Raw genomic sequence first — 25,278 nt, forward strand, 5'->3', positions numbered from 1 at the left:
TTAAAGATTTAAAACATATTAGAGTGGTTTCCATTTGAAATTTTGTGATGTCAGAGGTCCCAAAGGTGACAAGTAACTGTGGATGACAAACATAAACCGGGTTTGGACTGCCTATGAAAGGAAACATAGCAAGGATGCTGAAATAAGGAATCAGGAGAGGACTTGTACTCAAAAAAATAGGCTGAGATTTGTAACCAGAATATTAGTAAACCAGTAACTAGATCCAGAACCTCAGTAAACAAAGTAAAGATTGCTAGTCAGACCTTTCTCAGAGACAAGAGAAAACAACTGTAAGTAATTTGGGTGAATCCACAGTCTTGGACAACCAGGAAGTGCACAATGCTAACCTTTATGCCATAGCAAAAGCAAAGTTACATATTGTGCACTTCCAGTTAACCCTGCATAACAGCAATTTAGCAGCCATCAACAGTAACTCCCCAAAATGGTATTGTCTAAGGGAAAAATGGGCACTGTGAGAGAACGTAATTAATTTTTGAAAACTAATTCAAAACAAAAAATAAAAGTTAGAAATTAATACTTTATACTTTTCACATTTGACTTTTGTTAAAAGTCCAAAGAAAATGTTGAAAAAATTAAATAGAGGAGTGGATCATAAGAACATGATGTCACCCAAAGTAAAATAACACAGAATGTCAGTGATGATGATAAAAAAGGCATCACAAATGCAGCAACAAAATTGTGATTTTTGAAAATAAAAATAAAGGTTGACACAAAACCTGTAAAAAAAAAACTAAATCATTATTTTAGGATATCTAAACATATTATGACAACTTTTTTTTTGGCTTCCTTTTGCTGTTTTGTAAATCTTTCAGGTTTTTTTTACCATGTTAGTGTTTATAATATTCTTTGACACTGTGAAATGAACAGCCTCGACACACACAAAAAGATTTGGGGCAGCCACCCATATATTGTCCCAGGCTGCAAAAGGGTTTTGAACGAGCACTCATGTGCATTGTTTTGAGTCCTGAACTAAACTGATGAGGTTAGGAAAAGATGGGGGCTTTATAAGATGAAAAGTGGAAGTGATGTCATTTGGCCGGAACCGGAAAGGACATCAGTCTGTGCGCCGGAACTGAAAATGATGTCAGTCTGGGAGCCGAAACCGGAAGTGACGTCAGTCTTAATGCCAGAAAAAACAGAAGTGATGTTGAATCAGGCAGGTTTTCCCATATTTAGCTTGCAGAGAAAACAGAAGTAGGTTTAGTGCACCCCGCCTCCCCTTGGCCTGGTGGGTAATTACCTCCACTTGGTCCACTCAGCTCCCTCCTAGTCGCACATGTGTGACAACATTCAAATTGTTCCCGACAAGTTCCAGCCCCACTCTGATGGTATGTTATCTACAGTGTAATTTTGACACTGATCTCACTAATTTAATATCATTATAATAAGCATTATTTTAGTCTGTTTTTTGCATTTTTTGCTATAAAGAAATTGTTTTAAGGTTTTTAATTATTTTATCTACTGGGTTGGATAATGACTGACTGACTGGGACAAGCTTTCATTTTTTAAATTTTGTCTGATTTTGTGTTTTTTGTTTGTGTTGACACACTGAGAAGTGTTATGTCACTTAGTTCACAATGAATTAGGCCACTGCACCATGTAGTTTTATCCTTTAGTGAATAATTCCAATCAAAAACATTCCTATCAAATACTAAAGAATAAGTAGGTTATTTTCAAGTAGGTCAAGTGTTAGGTTACATTATTGGTAAAAGAATTCTTTCTGCTTCTGACATTGTCTCTCAGTTTGCCCTGCTATTTTGGTTGCTGATTTATAACAATTGCTCCATTGGTGACCTTTTTCTGTGCCTCACTACAATTTCTTCCTGGTTTTATATCACCTGAGGCCTTGTATAAACGGTGCGTACGCTCAGAAATGTTGCGTAAGAACTTTTCCACGTTCAAATTGCGATGTATAAAACCTACATTTGGCGTAAAGCCACGCACTTTTCCACGGTACCTCATACCTTGTCGTATGCAAGTTCTCCGCTCGGTTTTGCTGACTCGCGGCACCCAGCGTCAAAGCAATGCTACTGTTCCTTTGTGGTTACTCCTTATTTTCCTGATGCGGCTCTATAAATACACTGAAACTAACCGCATATTGTTTATTACTGTAATGCATCTGATTGTAATTAACTTGTAACAATATAATGGTCCAGGGAATAGCCATATTATTCCAAATACCATAACTGCTTTAGCATTGTTACTCTAACTGCACCTTCTTCTTGTTCTTCTTCTTCTTCTTCTTTCAGCTGCTCCCATTAGGGCTGATTTATACTTCATGCTCAGAACACGTACGCGCCCGCATCAAGGCTGCCATGTGTTCCCAGCGTTCATTTCACGCGTCCTCTGAGCAGGTCCTCAGAAATTAACGCGACGCATGCGCGAGTTGCAGTACCAGCAAAAAGTCGGGGCGCAGTGTGCTAAAAGTCGGAATGTGACGTCAGAGTCTCTATCTCCATGTGACAGAAAGCCTCTGTGCAGATCCTATGGGGATCGATGTGCGTGCTTCGCTGTTTGATGAATGGTTCGATGTGGTGAAGCAAAATGCCGACATACAGATGCATTCGTGGTGCTTTTATATAGAAGCGTCGCATATTCCCAATTGTAATGACACGATGCATTTTAAAAGTCTCACATAACATCTTTGTGCTGTCGTTTTTTTTTTTTTTGTTGCAACTTCACAACAGCAATATAATGTATAGCGCTGTATTTGTGCCACTGAGAAAAAAATAAAGGACACGGTGAAAACGTGTATTTTGTGACTAAAGTGGAAATTTCGGCTTTAATCTCGAATTGTCCACTTTAATCTTGTAGATACTTTATCATTAAAGCAGAAGTTCGTAAACATCATCCCAGTTTTTAATCGCTACGAGCTTCTTGGACCTGACAGCTGCGGCAAGCAGCAATAGATCACCACACAGAACAAATTAAATGTATGATATTCCAACTCTCTGCACATTTAGAATCTTTAGATTTATACTTGATATCACTTTCATGATGGAATGCATTAAAGTGTGCATGTTACACTTTACATATAATTTAGTTTAAATAATGAATACTGTTAATAATTACACACATGGGGGGAATAATTACACACATGGGGGTGAAACAGCAGCGGAGCGATAGCACTGCTGTCTCGCAGGGAGTTATGTTGCTGGTATATCTTGCTTGTATTCCACACTGTGCTCCGGTTTCCTTCCAAAGATATGCAGATTTGAGGATTTGGTGCAGCTAAAATGACACTAGTGTATGTGTGTGCTTGTATTCACCTTGCGATGAGCTGAGACCTCATCCAGGGATTGTTTCTCAGTTGTGTCCAATGCTTGTTGGAATGGACACATCCCTGGATTTATGGATTTAATCAATAAACATCCTTTTCAGAGATATTGCGGTAAGGTGTTATCGGAATTTAATGAGTGATCTAGGCAATTCACTACACAGAGAAGCCGAACATGTTCTCACCGTGATAATATCTCGCACTGCCACCTGGTGGATTCCTCCAGATTTACGTAAAGTACGCGCGCAAGTATAAATACTACAACGCTTTCATAGCAGGAGCGTCCTCTGCAGCATGTGTCGCGTCGCGTGAAGTATAACTCCGGCCTTAGGAGTTGCCACAGCGGATCATCTTTTTCCATATTACTCTGACTGCACCACTTGGAGTATTTATATCACTGTATCTGAGTGTGAATCACAGCAGCAGCTGATCGGAAACAGAATTATCGGTATACAGCTTCAAGCACACGCTACTTCAGCCACGGCAAAACTTTTCAAAGCCTTTCCTGTACGGACCTCGCAGTTCAAAAACAGTTTCATCCCAAGAACTATAAACGCACTCAATCAAGTGCTCCTTGTTGAACTGTTTGTACTTATAAGTATAATCACCCCACTGTAAACTTGCACTACAGTTATAATATTACACAACCTGTGCCACTTTATAAAGCGCGTATTTACATATGATGACGATATCATTTTTAAGATGAAATGCAGCAAAATATGTTTATTATATTATACAGGTAAAACTTTAACTTCATTTTAAAAAATCTATATTCTTCACTGGGACTAGCGTGAAGGATAGAATAAGTAAACATGTACTACGAAGATATTTCAATGTTCCTTAAACGTTTTGAAGAATCGGCGCTCCAAGCTTACAGATGGCTTAACGTCTATTACAGAGCTGATTGTGTGGCGATTGGTTACTTGGCGAAAGAAAAGCAAGGACTGCAGGGGCGGCCATGCCAATATATATTGAACAGAATATATAAATATATAATATATATAAAACAGAAAGAGAAAATAACGACACAGCTAAAAACGCAGCAGCAAATTTCGACAAAAGTTAAACGCTTTTGTCATGAGCAGGAGGCGGCTATGCAGTGTCCGCAAAGGACGTGGCCATCCACCGTGCATAAGATACCATATTGACATTGGCGGGCAAAGGGGCCACCGATTCTTTCTCGGCCCGCCACAAGCCTAGAGCCGCCCATGAGTACTGCTGCAATAAATAATTTCATCGAAGGTCGTGCACAATCACTGCGCTGTGAAACCCATGTTTAAAGACATGCTTTAAATCCTATCATCATGAAAATTATATTACGTATACATCTCAGTATTTTAGTTATTCAGAGAGCTGTAATATCATGAATGTAATGGATTCTGTGTCCTGTCGGAAGAAGAGAGCCGGTTTAAGAAGCAAGTAGTTATTCACACACATAGAGCACATAGAAGATCAAATACAAAAAAAAGCATTTAATCTATACTAATAAACGGCAAAGCCCTCACTGACTCATTCACTCACTCACTCACTCACTCACTCACTCACTCACTCACTCACTCACTGACTCATCACTAATTCTCCAACTTCCCATGTAGGTAGAAGGCTGAAATTTGGTAGGGTTATTCCTTACAGCTTCCTTACAAAAGTTGGGCAGGTTTCATATCGAAATTCTACGCGTAATGGTCATAACTGGAAGCTGTTTTTCTCCATTTACTGTAATGGAGATGAGCTTGAAACCCGTGGGGGCGGAGTTTCGTGTGACATCATCACGCCTTCCACGTAATCACGCAGTACATAGAAAACCAGGAAGACCCAAAAGCGCTGAAGAAAACATGCATTATATAATTGAGAAGGCAGCGAAACAATAAGAAGCGAGCGAGTGACATATACAACCATATTCATGAGTTCTGCTACTGAAACAAAGCACGATGTAAACCTACACTTTAAATTAAGTTCATAGACAGGCTGCGCTGGCGCTTGTAATTTAGTGCCTGCCCATATAAGGCCGTCCGTCAGCGGCAATCCAATAGCAAACTGCCACGGGTAAATATTCACGGGTGAAGGACTGTGCTTATGCAGAGGAAGATGAGATGGTCAGGGTGGTGTTTGGCACAAACTCAGCGAAACTGCGAGAAAAAGTGCCAGGACTAAGGTAACATTAAATACAGCCATGGACATAGCACGAGATGGCACCAGCACAGCTGGGAAACTTCGATGCATGTACACCGAGCAGCTCACGTGAACTGACGCAGTGCACAGACAAAAAGCAACAGTTCCAAAGAGCGCTGAACAAAAAACAAATTACACAATTGAAAAGGCAGCAAAAATATGAAGCGCCTGATACATACAAGCATATTCATAAATCCAGCTACTGTGGAAACAAAGCACACGGTGGAAAAAGTCAATGTCCCGCTAAAGGAAGACAGTGTAAAAAACCCGTGCATGCAGTGTGTCAGGTCTCAGATAAAGAAGAAGACGAGCTGTTTATTGATGCAGTAAGAAACGAATCGATGAATGAAACCTGTCATCTTTACAACGATTGACAAACACGGAATGTAACTTGAACACAACACATCCTACAAATACGAACCTGATTGAAAGAAATAATGATAATCAAATCCTTGATGACAGCAACACTCAGTAACACTCACAAAACAAATACTGTATATTGACAGTCATGTTACGTTATTTTTAAAATGTTCCCTTTTCTTTTCTAGCTTTTTAACACACTACTCTCGCTATGATACGCTGGTATATATATATGTATATATATACCCGATCTACATACTCGAATAATGGATACTTTATTCGCCATCAATGATTGTTTTGGTAAAGCCATACTCAGTGTATTCATTAGATGAACGGTAAAAAGTAAGAGCGAGGGAGGATGACTTATTGAGGCATGCAGGCTGTAGTGCGTCAACTCTATCTGAATTGCGATCACATTTGAAAAATATATCTTTTCAAGTTCTATTTAGTCCATATGTGTCAAACTCAAGGGCGGGCCACATCCGCCCGCGTAATTATATCCGCCCCGAGATCATTTTATATACTGTATTATTGTTATTAATGGCCCGGTATATGAAGCGCTGGTAACACAATAAACTACAGATCCCATAATGCAGCGCTTCAGCTGCCTTGCGAACACTTACGCGTTAATCAAGTCTAGCTTATGATGCTGCAAGTTATTGCGAAGCTAGCTCACACGATGCTGAAGAGAAAAGTTGATTCTGAAAATAGAGCCTTTAAAACCGATGGGAGGCTGAGTATATGTTTACTGAACCCGTGTGTCTCATTTGTGGAGCTAATGTGGCTGTAATTACAGAATTTAATCTAAAGGCACTATGAGACAAAACATCAGGGTAACCTGAAAGACCTGAATGCAATGCAGAAGATACAGAAAGCAGAAGAATTAAATAAGAATCTGACACTTCAGCGGACGTTTTACCGTGCACAATCACAAAGTGATTTCAAGTGAAGCTGCTTTTATGGGAGACACAAATGCACCAGTGCAACTTGCCCCACTTTCCCTGTTGCCAAGTAATGTTGAACCAAGTCGTCACTCACGGTGTTCCCAAATACGCACTTTGCTGATAAACTGAGCACTGAGTTTGCACGGCGCTTTGGTGACTTTGAAGAACAAAAAGTCCGTCTACATGCGGCTCGAACCTTGTGCATGTTTGGTAGCACATATCTGTGTGAGAAGCTCTTCTCAGTGATAAAGACTAACAAAACAGCACACAGGAGTTGCCTCACTGATGAGCACCTGCAATCCATCCTGAGAATCTCCACAACACAGAACCTCACACCAAACAGAAACGAACCTGTGGCCAAAAAAAGATGCCAGGCGTCCAGCTCTAAAATGACATATGAGCAAAGACAACTGAATGATTTGATTTGTTATTGCTGAAAGGAACACATTTTATTTATATTTCCAGGTTTTGTTATGCAGCATGTTCATATTTGAATTTGTATAATTTTGACAGGATATATTTTTATGGAGAGCAAAATCTTTTGGGATATTTAAAATCTAAGTTTATTTTTATATAAAATTACATAAGAGTAAAGAAATTTGAATGTTTGTTCTTTTAACGTTTACTTTATTTCTAACTTGTATAATTTAGACAGGATATATTTTTATGGAGAGCAAAATATTATAAGTTGTTTAAGGTTTGAGTTGATTTATTCAGGAATAATATTCCTGTCTGTTTTTACCATTCCTACCAAAGATATTTCTGTCGACTAAATAAAAATTCCTTCTATTTAAAATTTAAATAGAACTTGAACAAATACGATAGTTCATAATATCCACGCAGACTTGCACGTAAGATCGGAGTTATCCGTTTTAACAAGCAGCGTATTGCACTGATACGAAATAGCTGTGTGTGTATATATGTAGATATGTATGTATATGTATATATATGTATATATGTGTGTGTGTATATATATGTGTATATGTATAGATATGTATATATATATGTTTATGTGTGTGTGTAAATATATATATATATTTATATAAATATATATATATATATATGACAGCAACACTCATCACTCACAACAGTGACAAAACAATTACATTGACAATCATTTTACGTTATTTTCAAAATGTTTCCTTTTCTTTTTCATTGCTTCTTTAACACACTACTTCTCCGCTGCGAAGCGCGGGTATTTTGCTAGTGTGCTATACTTTAATTATGATGTGATTTGAGAAACTGGTTAATTAAACGATTTTAAGATGAAGTTTATGATGTTCTACTTTAATGACAAAATAAACTACGTGAGTAAAGTCGAAATTTCGAGATTGAAGTTGACATTTCGTGCTTTTTCCCCACTGTGTGTCTTTTTTTGCTCTTCCCTAATAAGCTTTCATATGACACTCAGACAGTGGGCTACAACTTGCCTTTTTACGGCGACTTTGATATGTGATTTCTTTTTTATTTCTGTCACTGTGCGACTTTGTGAACGTGAGCTTTCAAGTTTCTCCAACACGCTATGTCACTCAATCAACTTCCTTTTGTTGATTATACCACGGTTTAATTAAACAAATAGTATGTTTTTCCTTAGCCTCCACTTGGTATTCGCTGAAATTCTTATATTTTCCCCCGTGCTTTTCCCATTGTCTTTTCACAGAAGGCTGAGCTTAAGGACGATTTGTATTGATTTGCATATTCAAAGAGGCGTAATTCTGGGAGGAGTTGGGGCGTTACATGAAGCGCGTGCACGAGAGTTACTTTTCACACTGACCGGGATTTATGTAGCGGAAGAACGTGGAAGATGGAGTACGCACAGATTCCTGCATTTGGATTTTTCTGTGCGTAAGCACATTGAGGCTTTTGCGCTTAAGCCATGTTATAGTGCAAATTCTACACATGGCGTTATACATGAGGCCCCTGGTCATACTATTCTTTCTCACAATAATCCCAGGAGATGCTGCCTGTACAATTACAACGTCACAGACTAACGCTAACCTAGCCCAAACCTAAACCTCTTTTAAAAATGAAACATATATAAGCAAATTAAGCAATGGTGAAAATTGAAAGATACGACTTTTATTTGTGGAACTGGCATAAAGCTTTTGCAAATATTTATTTACAATTCTGTATTCAGTGAATAACACAACAGTCAATGTTTTTGATGTTAATTCATATCAGTAGTATCCCCCCTCTTTAAATCACTAATTATACACCATCCAGGTATGGTTAGTGGATTCCTGTGGAATCGATGAACATGGATAATTTACAGTCAGCTAAATGATCCTAGGACTGAGTACAGCAATTCTTTCAGGAGTTTCTTTGATTTTTATTTAGATTATAAAGAAAAATATTACAGTCATTTAGAATGGCAGAATGAAACGAAATGGGAAATACAGGCATGAGATTACTAATTGCATCGATCAAGCATATATGTCAAAATTCAATGTTTTATTTCTTGAAAGATAAAGAAAATATCTAACAATATTTTTCCAGAATAGTCTTATCAACATTTTCATATTTTGAAATTTAATTTAAAAGTAGTATTGGACAGAATTCATATTGACAGATGACTGATTATTTTATATGATCTTCTTATAGATATGTATGTACATTTCTTAACTGAAACAACAAAATGTTTTTAATATAGATGTATATTAATTAATTTTTTGTTAGCTGTGTATAAACATTTGGTAAAATATTTTTGAGTATTATCACATCTCAGAAACATATTTATTTTTAGCAAGTAATGTTTTAAAAGTGTTTTAACTGGAGATTGGAGTATTTGTGATTAAAACAAGCTGTAATATATTGATTTGCTCCTGATGGACATATCTTTGTTATGCAGAGGTACTGGACCCTTGTTTAATTAACATCTTTTACTCTCCTGAGGGTTTCATTGTAGAGATGGTAGCCTGAAATTGGATTAGTCTTAATTATAATAATGTATTTTTAATGTGTTTTTCTGTAAAATTTACAGTGTGTAGTTTGATATTCATTGCTTCCCCAGAGATCTCTCTCTTATTATCTTGGCACCAAACCAGATTAGCCCTGCCTCAAATGTACAAAGACTCTGAAATTTCATGAACTGATAGAAATCTGGGAATTTAGCATTTTCTTTCTTTCAGATTTTGTAAAAGTGTTGATTATTACTATTAGTAAAGATTTTGATCTGCTTATGTTTCCTTTGTGACTTTGAAGTTGTGACTTTAAATATGCAATGCTTTACTGTTTTTTTTTATGAACAGGGAGAATTCAAAGTATCTGAAAGATATTTGACTATGGGACAACTTACAGCTGCTCTGAATGACAATCGAGTCAGAGAGATGTTTGGTGCAGGAACAGCCTGTGTGGTGTGTCCGGTGGGCCGTATACTGTACGAAGAAAAGGTAAGAGCCTGCCATTTTCATTATTTTCCTATTGGAATCTCTTTATCTAGAAATGTTAAAAGTAGATTTACTGTACCTAAGAGCATCTTTTACACCACTCGTCCAATCTGGTATTCCTGCATAGTTCTTTTTCTGAATGAAATACCAGTTAATCTATCAATCCAATTCACAGGAAGCAAGACCCCATCCGAGCAGCATTTGGCACAAGTCAGGAGCCTAACTTGTGCCAATACATGTTTGGGCAAACTTATACATACACACAGTTTCAGTTATACAGGGCCAGTTTAGAATTGCTAATAAACCCAATCTGCACTTTTTTGATAGATAGATAGATAGATAGATAGATAGATAGATAGATAGATAGATAGATAGATAGATAGATAGATAGATAGATAGATAGATAGATAGATAGATAGAACTTTATTTGTCCCAAGGGGAGAACTTTAGCTTTTTACAGAAACCCTTTAAATAAATACATAAATAAATAAACACACACACTTTGGTCTGAACAAACACTGGAGTAACTATAAAGCAAGAAAATTCAAAAGAAATAAAAATACTGACTTGGCAGTCACAGTCAAAGTGAGGCATTATGCAGACATATTGCTCTTGGTATAACCGAGCCCCAGTAGCATTTCTTGACACACTTACACATGGAAAAAGTTGCCAAGTAGTGTGTTAAACAGTACAACTTTAGGGGCCTTCAAAGCTACACTTGATGTTATCTTGAAAGAATTAAGTGGATAGGACTGGCAAGCTTTGATAGGCTGAGTGGCCTGTTCTCATCTAGATTCTTCTACTGTTTCAAGACAAAAAAACAATGGCCTGTAAAATCTTGTTTTTAACATTTCCTAAAGGAGGCCCGCTTTGATTGGTCCTCTACTAGAAAAATAAATGTGTTAACAGTGTGGCAATGTCAGTAAGAATTAATTTTGTAAAGGACACACTCATACGTGATGACATCTATCTGTGAAATGTTGCAATTGTCTTTAAAATTGTTCTGTTTTGTTTCAAACTGTGATTTTATAATTATGTATGTAATATAATACAAGATGCTTTACTTTATTGTAATTTTCTTACTTCACTACTTGTTATAGACTCCTTCTTCAGCTTGGTCACAGTCTTCTCTACTTATATGGCAATATTCTCCATTTCAGTTTATCTCTCATGCTGTATAATGAGATAATGAGGGCAACAAAATTACTAGTTTTTACATTTCAGCATTTATGATTTGAAAAAGGCGATACAACTTTGTCAACAGTATTGCCTCACAGTTTTAGTGAATGCAGTTTCATTTCTGACCAGAACACTGATTGTGCACATTTGGACATTCTCTTACAGGTTTTGGCCTGTATTCAAAAAAAATACTTGATTGCTGGATGATTTAAAATAAATACAGTGAAATATCTGAGATATCTTTTAGTACCTTATATTTGCTAGCTAAGGAAAACAGAAGTTGCTACTAACATGATAACTTTACATTCTGTTCCATATCCAACCTTTGGCAAAAGAAACAGAGGAAAAGATAATCATTTATTGATATTAAAGCTTGTGGTGCATAGTTTAATTAGCGATTGCACATCTAAAATTAGACAATAGATCAAAAAGAACTCGGCAGCTACTATTAAAAAGGCATAACTGAAGGGCTAGAGTGTATGGTTAATTATGTATATTTTGCAAACAAAATACTGGTAGAAAGAATTAATTCTTAATTTCTTATTAATGTGGGCAAAAAAGGAAAGTTAATATTAATATTCTCTTGTCATATTGTGTAAGGGTCATATAAAATGCCTTCTGGAGATGTTAACATCTCTATAGCCAATACCTGCAACAGCAGACTTCTTATACCAGACATATTATAAAAGCTACTTAATTTTTTAAATATTGGGACGCTTACTAAAGTTTTATCTACAGAAGTAAAAATATAAAGTTGCAAGTAATTCTGAATGGATGCTCTTCAGTTTGGAAAAACATTCATTTAAGGCACAGTACAGCTCGTAAGATTATGAACTGCAGAATAAAAATAAGAACATGTTAAGTAGAAAATATTCCATTTGGCCCATATAGCATGTCAGTCAGTGTTTATCTAGCATTTGAAAAATATTTGACATCTTAAGTTCCCCTAAAGTAGCTCTATTTACTACACTTTTTGGTAGCTGTACTGTTTGGAATGTTATTCTTGTGAAAACATTTTTAAATATGTAGCATATGTGCACTCTCATGTAATGTTACAGCAGCCATTTTCTCTGTACTTAGTGATTTAATAATGTATTTGTCATTTTTAAGTGCATTTACATATAATGCACAAAACACCTCATTGTGATATCTGTCTGTCCGTCTGCCTCTTTGCACAAAACAACTTGACCCCAAGTAGACAAACTGTGTTGGAGTGTGGCACGCTTACTGTTTTAGGAAATTTGTCAAGACAATTCAATTTTCAGTCAGATATCTTGAACAGATTGTGCTGTACAAACTTTGTAAATTTAAAAATCTTCCTTTGAAAAGTATTGATGAATTTGCAGACTTTTCTATGCTAAAACAGTGAAACATTCTGTGTGACTTCAACTAAGAATTAGTTTTCTATTTCAGCTTGAGAACAGGTTGCTTGATAATTTGTATATTATCCTCATTTACTTATCTGACAGCCGCTCAAATGCCCAATGCAAATGAGTAAGAAGCCAGGCAAAGCATATGCACTGCTTTATGTAGGTAAACTGTAGAAATACAAAAGAAATCAACTCTTTAGAAATGAAGACACTGCACTGATTGAACTAATATTATCTGCAATTATAATTGTAAAGAACCAATGCTATCAACTAGCAGCTAACTCCTGTTTGAACAAATCGATTACACAGGAAAGGTGCAGCTTCCCTAACCGATATAAACATTGAACATAAGATGGGTTAAGAAGTGGAACTGCAGTTAATCTGTGAGCAGAAGATCAGAGCCAGTGGACATGCTACAAGGACCACACAGGCCACTGAGAGCAAGGAGAGGGCAGGGTTAGTGTTGCGCTGTGCTGATTACTTAGCAGTATAACCTACAACAGACTGATAGTGTGCTACGGTTTATCCATTGCCAAACAGCCACTTTTGCTTCAGTCAATCTTTAGACTGGAATTAAAATCTTTGAAATAAGTGTTATGTTTTGTATTCTTGTAATACAATCAGTTTCTTTCTAAGTTCTTACTTATTTATATAATTTTAACGAATTACTGTGCGTTAACTAATATTAATAGGTAGCTGAAAAACTCAGTTGCTTCTTTCATATAGTCATTTTGATAGTGATTTTATGCTAGTTTTGGTCATTTTGTATTATTAGTTTTTTAATTTTTTTTTTAATTATTGGGTACTACTGTATTTTGTATACTTTCAAAAATGTTATGTTTAAAAAAAGGGAATAACAGATAGCCAGAGACCTTCCAGCAAAAACACACATCAATCAATACCATTTTTACATCACTTGAATTGGAATATGCTGACTAGAAAAGCTTTTGAGCTGCAATAAGTGTATTTATCTTCCCTTTTTAATTCAGTGTAACATGCTTTTAAAGAGCCCATATTTACAGTAGTATAATTGCATTCTATTATTGCTGTCATTTCTGAATATGAATCATTGTTACAAACATAATTAATACACAAAAATGTGATAACTGACTTTTGAATGAAGTAAGTAAAAAAGTGAAATTATCCAACTTTCATATCAGTTAACTTAGTCACCAAATGCTCCTGAATGTTACACCATGTGCACATTGTTTAACTTGTTGTGTTCTGAATTAGAAATCTAATCTTAATGACATTTTCTGCAGCTGTTATCTATTAGTTCCACGGTGACCTTCAGCAGGAGTAAGTGCATTTAGGAGTATGTTGTATGTTATGTACAGTATGTAATGCTATTTATTAGCCTTTTTGGCTGTTTTTGTGTCTTTTTCATTTTGGTTTTAAAGCGGTCATTATTTTGGGGTTCATTAGCTGTTTTGTTTTTGTTTTGTTTTTTTGTGTGTATTTTTTTATTTTTGTTTCTTTTTTCCAATACTCGGGTGTTATTTTTGTGCTGATTTGGAGCTAATTATTTTGAGGCAGGCACTCACTAAATCTGGTAAGTGAAGCAGACTGTAATGATTCAGTTTTATGTTGATTATTTCTATCTATCTATTTTTTTAACATCTCACTCCTCAAATGCCACCATTTTGAATTCCCACTGCTGCATTTCTAGGGGCATGGCCTCTGTGGTTGTGTTTGGTGATTAATCAACACATCAGGACAAAAGGATGGCTTTGACTTCTTTCCCAATCTGACCTGCAGATACCAAATTCTTAAAAGAAAAGAGGAAAAACCAACTTTGCTTACACTCCTCTCGTGTGTTACTTTCAGTTTGACCATTTTTATTCTTTTAATTTTAATTCCTGGTCCTCGTTTTGAACTTCAGTTTCTTTTTGTTCTCAAACTTTTTGTTTGCTTTGTTTTTTTTTTCTTATGCACATCTTCTGTTAATGTTTTAAAGTTGTGCTGTGATAGAACACAAGCTCTTTTGGGCTCATCAATAAAGTTTGTGCCATAGTTTCCATTTTCAGATTAGTGTTACATTCTGCTAGAACTTTACATTATGTGTAATTTTTAGAAAACCTTTGTCTCACAGCAATAATCTAACTAACTTCTGTACTCAATAGCCATACTTTTCTAATGGATTATAGTTTTTGTGCCAGCAAAGTCATGACACTACAGTACAGTGTTGCTCAGTGTCAACATTTTACCTTTTTTAATGATAAGAAAGGTTAATTGTTTTGATATGTGTGTATGATAAAGTCTAGTGAGCATTAATCCTTATGCCCAAAGCTGCTGTACCCTGATGCCAGAATCTGAAATAAAGTATGCAATGTTTGCATTATGATGGATCTTTTTCAAGTAATCTTTTTCAAATTAATGAATAAAGGAATAAAGAATTTGGGTTGCAGGTTTAGTCACCATTTTGGCTAATTATCAAGTATCTTGCATACCCAGTATTTAATTTACATCTTTATTCTAATCCTGCCATCTCCTGCAGTGATTCCAAATGTTATCATGCTGTCTGTTTAGTATTCTGACACCCCTAACTCTCATACTACAGTCAAAAAAACCAATGCGGATATTTGGATGGCAAGCACAACACACGTAGGCAGAATTGCTGAGAGCAGAAGTGATGTTAAGCTATGAGAGCTGTTAAGTAATAGCCCTTGCAACTGTTCAAATTTTAAATTTAAATTCTAATTCAAATATGTTCTTTTAGAAGCATATAATGAAAAAGCACTGAAATCATACAGTTTATGCACACTATACTATCTAAGAATGAATATAATAAAATTAAAATATAAAGAATATAATAATAAACAAACTGAGATAAGAAAGACAACATATGCATTGCTTGCAACCTGGAATAAATGGCAACTACAGCTGTATTATTATTCATTAAAGACAGGCGGTAATGTATAAAGTAAACAGTAAACAAATTAAAGTCCTGCAGCCCCTTTGGGCATACTTTCCTTAGGCCATTGTTCCTGTCTCTTTTCTTAGCTGTTTCACAGTTTAGGTCTGTATCACAAGCTATATCTGTGCCAAACTTTCTTTTTCACTCTCAAAATTCTGCATTTTTGGCTACTTGCACTCTGTATTGGGTACCAAGGCAGTACCTGAGATACTCCTGCCTTCCATGGCTTTTCTCTTTCCGGTGTCATAAAAACAGCTACTGTTATAACAGATCGTATTGTACCCTGGCAGCCTCTGCATGCCCACATCAGCATATTGACAGGCTTTGCACAGGCCATTGTTGTTCTCCAGTCTTTTTTTTTTATCTTGACAGCCTTTAAGAAATATACAAAAATTCAGAAATATGATTTATTTTATGAGGGTGAGAAAACAGTGTCTGAAAACACACTAGGGGTATGAAACTGAGAAGTTAAGAAATAAGCCAAATCAAGTAAGAAGCTAGAAATGGTAAAATGAAGTGACAAGGAATTCAGAGATCTTCAGTGTAACAAGCAGATGTATGTATCACTGTGCTGCAATCTTTAATAGGGATCTCATTAGAATGATACACATGACAGTTAAGATGATACATGTTAATTTGCCCTGATTCCAGAATATTTTCTCTAGTACTCTCTCAAACACCTCCAAAGGTTTGATTGCTCAGTATGAACCACACTCCACTGGATCACCTTTTGCTTTGAAATCTTTCATTTGTTAGGAGTTCTTCCTTCACGCACAGTCATATTGCACAAGCATGTCTATTGAACTTGAGGACTTTGCACAGTTTTCAATATTTAATGAAGCATTTAATTTACAAAAATAAATAAGTAATTTGTGGTGATCAACATAGATATAAATGTCTAAGATTTCAATTACAGGTGTTTGTGAATATGTTTTATATTCAGACAATCTAAGCCAGAGATTTAAATCCATGTCAGTACATCAAGAGCAGTGTTTTCAATCAGTTCAGCTTCATCAATATATTTTGTGACAAGATCTCTGTGAAGAAAACTATGGTAATCAAAGATCAAATATGGAGTGATCCGAATAGAAATCTATCCCTTGCTTTTTGGTGTATTTTTGCATTTAATATCAAAAGAGCTAGCTGCCATTGCCACATCTGTCTGTCTGTATGTCGGTCCACATGAAACAACTTGGTTCCAAGTGGACCATTTTTGTTGAAATTTTGCACACTTGCACTTCAAAGAAATCAAATAGAACTTGTTGTGCATATTTTTTCTAATATCAAAAACTCCTGTTGAAAAGCATTGATGAATTTTCAAACTTAAAACTGAAAAAACATTCTGTTTTTAACTGCAGATTAATTTACCATTTCAAATTTATCTAGAGAGGGGTCATTTCAACTGTATTTTGCATGTGTTCTCTTTCACATGTACAATTCTTATCAACTAAGGAGATCCCCAATATAAGTCAGTCAAATATCACCAGAGAGACACAAATACTTGTGCTCAGTGGTGCCTGTACAAGGAGTGCCTGATAAATTCCTGCTTCCAAATTAATCTTTTAATGATGCTTCTATTGCCTTATTCCTCCCATAAACAGTTATTCCTCCCATACTCATGGCATCTCTTTTACCAAAGGGAAGGTTTACCATCTGGGTCTTTAAGAAGTTTTAGTAATTTGGTGTACTGAGAACAAGAACAGGCCCGTCGCGACAAGGCAGGCAAACCAAGCAATTGCTTGGGGCCCCGAGCTGGCCTGGGGCCCCAAGACAACGACTGGTTAAGAATAAAATGCAGCAACAAACTGTGTGAGCGCCCCATTGATAGTGAATGCTGTAAAGTGCAATGACACTGTTATCGGGATCCCCCTCAAGGGGGCCCCCCTCGCTGACAGCAGCCAGCCAACCACGCGATCTCTGCTGCCGGCAAAATACAAAACTTCCTCGGCAGTCAGGAAGCGGAATTATGCTTCAGGAAGCCAAAAAAGAAAGGAGAAAGGAAGAGGAGGATAAGAAAAAACAAGACAGTGGTAAGTGATAAATTACACACATAAAATAGCTCTACTTGTCTTGTACAAATGGTGCAATTTTGCAGCAGGTAGGCTAGCAGAAATATGTTTACAGTAATCCTCCTCGATCGGGGTTTATGCTCCAGAACCCCCGCGATAGATGAAAATCCGCGAAGTACAAACCATATGTTTGTATGGTTATTTTTATATATTTTAAGCCCTTAGAAACTCTCCCACACTGTTAACATTATTAGAGCCCTCTAGACATGAAATAACACATTTTAGTCAAAAGTTTAAACTGTCCTCCATGACAAGACAGAGATGACAGTTTTTTCTCACAATTAAAAGAATGCAAATAGATCTTCTCTTTAGGAGCAGAGAATTTCAGAGGGAGAGAGAGAGCTCGCTCGCAAAGAAAAGCAAACAATCAAAAAACAATACTTGTGCTTTAAAGTTTGCCTTTAGCCTCTCTGCTCACATCTCCTCCGTCAGGCGAGAGAACGCCAGAGAGAGAGAGAGAGCGAGCGAGATTAAAGCAAACAATCCAAAAATCAATAAGTGTGTTTTTGGAAGCACCGTGATAAAGCGGCATTTCTTAGAGGTGCGTTCGTATCCACTAGGCAAACAGCTTCTGTGCAAGAAGCCCTCTGCTCACAGCCCTCCGTCAGGCGCAGAGAATGTCAGAGAGGGTGAGAGAGAGGCAGAGACAAGCAAACAATCAAGTTCCGCGCGGGAAGCATATCTTATAGCATTGAGGAGTTTTATTTAATATGTAATACATGTTCTGATTTGGTAGCTTCTAAGCCATCCGCCAATAGTGTCCCTTGTATGAAATCAACAGGGCAAACAAACTGAGGAAGCAAGTACCATAAATTAAAGACCCATTGTCCAGAAATCCGCGAACCAGCGAAAAATCCGTCATATGTATTTAGATATTCTTACATTTAAAATCCACAATAGAGTGAAGCCGCGAAAGTCGAAGTGCGATATAGCGAGGGATTACTGTATGTATCATACATAAATGACATGACATTGCTATAGCTTTGTAATAGGTTTTGATGAAAGTGGCATAGCATGCTATACTAACTATTCCACGTCTGTGATAATCTACTTAGGAAAACAACACAATAAATTCTGTGCATCAAACATTAGCTTGGGATGTTTTTAAGCATTGGTAGTCGACTCACAGCACTACTAATAATTAGTAAACATTTAATTATAATTTCACTGTTTGTTAACAGTAAAAGTTTATTTATATAGCACATTTCATACACAATGGCAATTCAAAGTGCTTTACATAGAAGAAATTAAAATAATAAAAAGAAATAAGAATAATTAAAACAGTTTAGAAAAATAAAATAAAATACAGTACAGTCGGACGAACAGCTGCACAGTGCTCATTCAGTAAATGCATAGCTAAAGACTAAAGATTAATTAACTGTCAATTTACCTTCTATTAATGATTGTTTATTTGTACAGTGGTGTTTTTTGCAAATGTTCAATTGTTGAAAATGTTCAAATTTTATGCACTTTATATGCAACAGCAGTATTTGCACTCTAAACATTTTTTTTTTATGCACAGTATATGCAACAGCAGTATTTGCACTGTAAACCTTTTTTATTTATATAAAGTGTGAGCGAATTTAAACTGTATGGCTATGCTGTGGTTCCTTTTGCGCGCGTGTGTGCGGGGGGCCTCCATGTCCATTTTGCTTGGGGCCCCCAAATTCCTTCAAACGGCCCTGAACAAGAATCTGAAGAAAAATTTAACTGCCGTAGAAGAGAATTAGGAAATGGAGTAGAGACAGGCCAGGAATATTAGAGAGACATTTTAAATGCAGATGCTGTGATTTCACAAATGTGACCAATTCTAGTAAATTATGTGGGTTTTCATTCATTTGTAGTTTTATTTTTAATTTTGATATTTGTTTTATCATTATGCTTGGTAAGATCACCATGACTTCAATTTTTTTTCCGGATATTATCATTTTGAGCTTGTTTTCATAACCTTGGCCATATTGTTTACTATTACAAACTTTGTTACTGGTCACAAAACATTTGACATGTGTATCATCATGGCCTGCCTATTTAAGATGGTGGCACCATCCTTGCCTTAAATATCTTTAAAAAATGACCTCTCTCTCTTTCTCATTAGTATTTGAAGAAGTTAAATGGCACTTCCAAGACAACATTATTGTTAGAAAAATTCTGCTTGTGCTTTTGACTTCATTTAACTCTTACTGAATCCTATCATTTGGCTCTCACTCTCATTCTTTTTCAGTATTGAGAGTTTTACTTAACCCTGGGCAAGATGCTGCCTTTACCCTGCTCAGTGCTTTCATGTTCCAGTCTTTACCATTTCTTAAGGCACACCCTGTTTCAGTGTTCCCCATCAGGTAGAACTGAAAGTCATTCAAGATCACAACAAAGTTTCTGACAGCAGGTTCAAATAAAGAAGTGATACTGTCTACATTAATATTTTAAAACTAAGTTGTGGGTTGAAAAGAAGAAAGTCCATGAAAGATATCAGACTAGAAACTAATGTTTGTGATGTTAGACAGAGTAGGTATCATAGTGACTAAAGATGTGGTTCCAATCCCAAACTCTATTTCGTTTTTAACTCTAAGCAAGACAGCTAACCTGTCCATGTTCACATTGTTAAAAATGAAACTATCTGCTCTTATATATTACATTAGATTGGTATTTAGGTATAGGTCCATTTGTAACCCAGTTATCCAGTTTAGGATTGCAGGGATCTGGTGTCTATTTCAATAGCACTTAGCAATAACAACCCTTCACAGTGTGCTATTATGAAGTGCCTAATCATTTTAGCAATAAGTAAAAATCACTATCCAAATATCCATTTGTAAAAAAAAGTTTAATATGTTCTCATTTCTTTGGTTGAAACACAATGCTGTTCAGGTTTACTCTCCTGAAGAGTTCCCTAAGAAATTATATAGGCCTTCTTCCACACATATTGTATATGATGCACTGATTTACTGCTGCTATATTTTTGAAAAATGTTAATGGTTTTCTCAGTGATACTTTCAAGACTGAATCTCTAGTTTGTAACCTCATTACTGAAAATTTGTCAGTGCTAAGAAAAAAGTCATTCCCATGTAACCATGTTTTGATTTGGGAAAATGGTTCAAGGGATTAGAACATAAGTAGGCAAAAGAATCAGAGAGAAGAGGTCCGTTACTTAAATAAAATTTACTTATTCAATTATAACATATAAATACATATGAATGGGTTATAGAAATAAATATATATGCTTAAAGAGACAAACTTATACTTACAGTAACATACATACATACAGTAACATACATCAAAAGACCCAGAGCCATCATCCTAGACCAGTAGACTGAGGGAGCCCGCATGTCAGTCTCGTCAGAGGATCAACTTCGTGTGCCTGAAAAACGGCGGTGCGCATATTCCCCACGGTTGAGCTTCCAAAGAAACTGAGGCGGAACCTTCCCATATATACTAATTAGGTGTCCTTGCCCAAAGCGGCCTCACGTGGAAGCAGTGTATGCAGAAGTGATCAGTTTCTCACACCCTCCTTCCACGGGACACGGCGCTATGTTTTTCTTCTACTCGGCCTTGAGACTAGTGCTTGATACCAGAAGACACAGTAATATGCTTACATGTGAAAAAGCTTCTCAAGTGAAAAACAACTCCTTACATAGCCATGGCTGTATCTTTAGAACATTCCCGGCTGTTTCTCCCAAAACATTAGTAATGCAGCTGGGTTTCGCTGAGCGACCAACGCCCATCTGCTCTCTTGATCCCCCCCTCTCTTTAGAAAAATCCTTCCATTACATTCGGCCCCTCGCTTAGCGCAAACCCAGCACTCTTGCCCTTCTTGTTCTGATTGCAATTTTTCGTAAAGCACAAAATACATAACAGTTAAATATAGTCATTAAAGCAATAATAATAAAACAATTATCCATAATAAATGCTTTTTCTTCGTTTGGAGAAATATTTTTCCAGTGAAATTACAATTTTTCTTCAACCCAGGTACTTTGCGCACAGAGGGTCACCTCCCTGGGGAGCGTTACTAGCACTTCACCCAAGGAGTTTCTTCTGATTTGGTATTTCATCATCCACATTGTCATCAAGAAAAGAATAAGAATCTTTAACTGAAGGTGTCCATGGTTCAAGAAATTGGGTGCACACCTGTTTGACAGCAACTCTAGTAATAACTAATTAGGAAACTAGTAATAAGCAACAACATACTATTAAGAGAGTAATTTCTGCTTCACTAACATGAACCCCCATGATACCCAGGTTCAAATAAAGCTAATACTGATTAATATTATTGGTGATGATACAGATGGCATAAATATTTATCTTAAATAACTCAAAAGTTCTCAGTTTTAGGTTGTCACCGCTGTGCACAATGATAATCAGAGATAAAGTCCTTACACACCTCACCATGCTCACATCTTAACACACTCATTTATAAAATTGCCCAGATATACACCCAGCTGTGGTCTCAATCTTAAGCCACCTTTATAGCTGTTTCCAGTTTGGCTGCGGTTGCAATTTCCACTCAATTAAAAACATGTCCCAAATGTTGCCATCCCATGTCTCGGGATCCCACTCATGGACGTTCGCTGCAGCTACAAACGCTCTAACCTTCGCAACATCCGGTCCACGCTTCTTTTCGCATTCACCTTGGCTATGCAAAAGGCTGCCTTCTCCGCCAATCCCCTCGGCTCTCTGTACCCGCGGCAATAATACAGCTACCTGGGAATCGGCCATTGAGGCCCACCCTAACGCATCCGCCAAGTCCATTTGCATTTTCTTAATCTCCCTTTCTTTTTCGTCTACCAAGCTGTCCAGACATCTAACTGCCGTTAGTAAAACCCCACCCCGCGTCTGCAAGCCCGTTATGGGTTCCTTTGCAGACACCTGACATTTCTTAAGCGCGGCTAGTACATTCACTGGTGTCGGGGATCCAAGCTCTGCCAATATTGTGCTAACCCCCACATCTCAATTCTCTAGCGCAGTCTTCCCATACCGTTTCCTCCCAGCCAGGAAGAGGTAAAGGAGCGTGCCAGGGTTTTTATCCTTTTCTTAAACATCTCTGATTTCTTTTTGCCTCACTTAATAGTTCAATATTTTACCAGATTCCCAAAATCCTGCAGCGACTACGCCAAAATGTTTTGATTTGGGAAAATGGTTCAAGGATTAGAACATAAGTAGGCAAAGAATCAGAGAGAAGAGGTCCGTTACTTAAATAAAATTTACTTATTCAATTATAACATATAAATACATATGAATGGGTTATAGAAATAAATATATATGCTTAAAGAGACAAACTTATACTTACAGTAACATACATACATACAGTAACATACATCAAAAGACCCAGAGCCATCATCCTAGACCAGTAGACTGAGGGAGCCCGCATGTCAGTCTCGTCAGAGGATCAACTCGTGTGCCTGAAAAACCGGGCGGTGCGCATATTCCCCACGGTTGAGCTTCCAAAAAAACTGAGGGCGGAACCTTCCCTTATATACTAATTAGGTGTCCTTGCCCAAAAGCGGCCTACGTGGAAGCAGTGTATGCAGAAGTGATCAGTTTCTCACACCCTCCTTCCACGGGACACGGCGCTATGTTTTTCTTCTACTCGGCCTTGAGACTAGTGCTTGATACCAGAAGACACAGTAATATGCTTACATGTGAAAAAGCTTCTCGAAGTGAAAACAACTCCTTACATAGCCGTGGCTGTATCTTTAGAACATTCCCGGCTGTTTCTCCCAAAACATTAGTAATGCAGCTGGGTTTCGGCTGAGCGACCAACGCCCATCTGCTCTCTTGATTTCCCCCTCTCTTTAGAAAAATCCTTCCATTACAAACCATATGCTTCATCTGTTTAATAAATCTTACATTAGATCAGTGGTTCCCAAACTCGATCCTGGGGACCCACTGTGTCTGCAGGTTTTTGTTCCAACCAGACTCACAATTGGTGATAATAATCGATAACAACTGATCTCATTTAATGAGCCGGTCTTTTTTACTCCTCTCTTTATTCTGCATTCAGAAAAACACAACAGTATGTTTTTTTGCATTTATAAGACATTTAGAAATATTTCTATTTTTTTCTAAAGCTATAAACGCTTAACTCTTTTTTGTTGTTTTCCTATTATTTTCCCCTTTTTGCTGTGTAGTTTGCTCCCTTCATTTAAACCTAATAGTGACAATTAACAACCAGAATAGCAGACACCTGGGATGATAAAAGCTGCAACGACTTTAGTGTCAGACTCACTAATAAATAAATAATCAATTAAATAACCAGAACACCTGGAAAAGCAGAATGAGAATTAGATTGAAAATACTATTAACGACTTAAGAAAAACTACATATTCTTCATATAGGCACAACTTCCCCATATAACTGCTTATTACATTTTAATAAAAATCTACCAAACATAGTTTGTAATTTCTACATTGACTCCAAAACTGGGAAATAATAACTCACTTAATTAGGTTAGAGGCCAATAAAAAGCAGAATTTGGTTGGAACAAAAACCTGCAGCCATAGTGGGTCCCCAGGAGCGAGTTTGGGAACCACTGCATTAGATCATTTTTATGTTCTTGACACCAGCATCTTTGGATTTGTTGTTATAGTATATTTTTGTAGTTAACATTATTTCATTAAGGTGGGAAGAGCTCACAATTGCTGTCCTCCAAAGTGTTAAAAAAAAAATCAGCTTCCAAACTTAATCTATCAGTTTGACTTAGGAAGACATGAAATTGTGTACATTTTGCTTTTAGCCTCTTTAGGAAGAAACAAAAAAAATAAAAAACTTAGATTGGCCAGTAATTTAGCTAAAGGTCATTAATTGCTAAAGGTCCTCATCTTCTTTAAAATGGTATTAAAAAGAAACACCAGACAGCATTAAAGTGCACAAAGTAATCTAATTTTAACGAAAGAAACAATTTTTAGTATTTTTAATATTAGCACAGAAGCTGCAAAGTTAAAACAAACACCAATTAAGAAATTTTCAAATTTGCCTTTTTTGCATTACAACTGTTTAGACTTAATTCGGTCACTGTAGAATTAACACCGAAGCAGAAATTAAGAGTGGCAGATGGTTGATCTCCTTCATGAAAATCCCCGGATGACTCTGAATACTTAGCAGCGAAACTTCAGACTGACATCTGTTTCACCATACTGTCACAATTGCTAGCAGCTGATATATCACTGTCCACCGAGATATCGAGGGTAAAATCCTGCACTGCACCACATATACTCAGTATCTGCCGTATGGGGCAGTGGGAGAGTTGTAGCCTCTTTTTGCACATCCATAGTTCTGTTAATTAATGAACATGGCCCTGCAGAGCCTTCCTAATTTGTGAAAATGTATTATCTGTAATGATCAGATTTGATATATATAAACACATACACACACATAATTCTGTTTTTGTTGCATTAATTTTGCCTGGTTTGATAAATGAAAGTCGCCAAATTAATTAATTTTGTTCTGTTATGTTATGATTAATTAACATTTTAAATAACTGTTATTAAAAATTTATATTAATAAAACAATAATAAACTGATATACATTTTTCAAATTGTTTCTGAAGAGCATATTAAGTAATATATAAGAAAGAATAAGCATTTTATTGGTATTAA

At 36.5% G+C, this 25,278-nt stretch overlaps 1 protein-coding gene across 4 annotated transcripts in view; it reads left to right on the forward strand.

The window, feature by feature from the left end:
• bcat1 (branched chain amino-acid transaminase 1, cytosolic) overlaps positions 1 to 25,278 on the forward strand; it is a 154,887-nt gene that overhangs the window by 106,050 nt on the left and 23,559 nt on the right. For all 4 annotated transcript variants that reach the window (XM_039761578.1, XM_039761579.1, XM_039761577.1 and 1 more), the window contains one exon: positions 10,020 to 10,160. In XM_039761578.1, the coding sequence (XP_039617512.1) occupies positions 10,020 to 10,160 (141 nt within the window). The remainder of the gene's footprint in view (positions 1 to 10,019; positions 10,161 to 25,278) is intronic.

The sequence above is a fragment of the Polypterus senegalus genome, chromosome 8 (genome assembly GCF_016835505.1).
Source record: "Polypterus senegalus isolate Bchr_013 chromosome 8, ASM1683550v1, whole genome shotgun sequence".
NCBI classification, from domain to species: Eukaryota; Metazoa; Chordata; class Cladistia; order Polypteriformes; family Polypteridae; genus Polypterus; species Polypterus senegalus.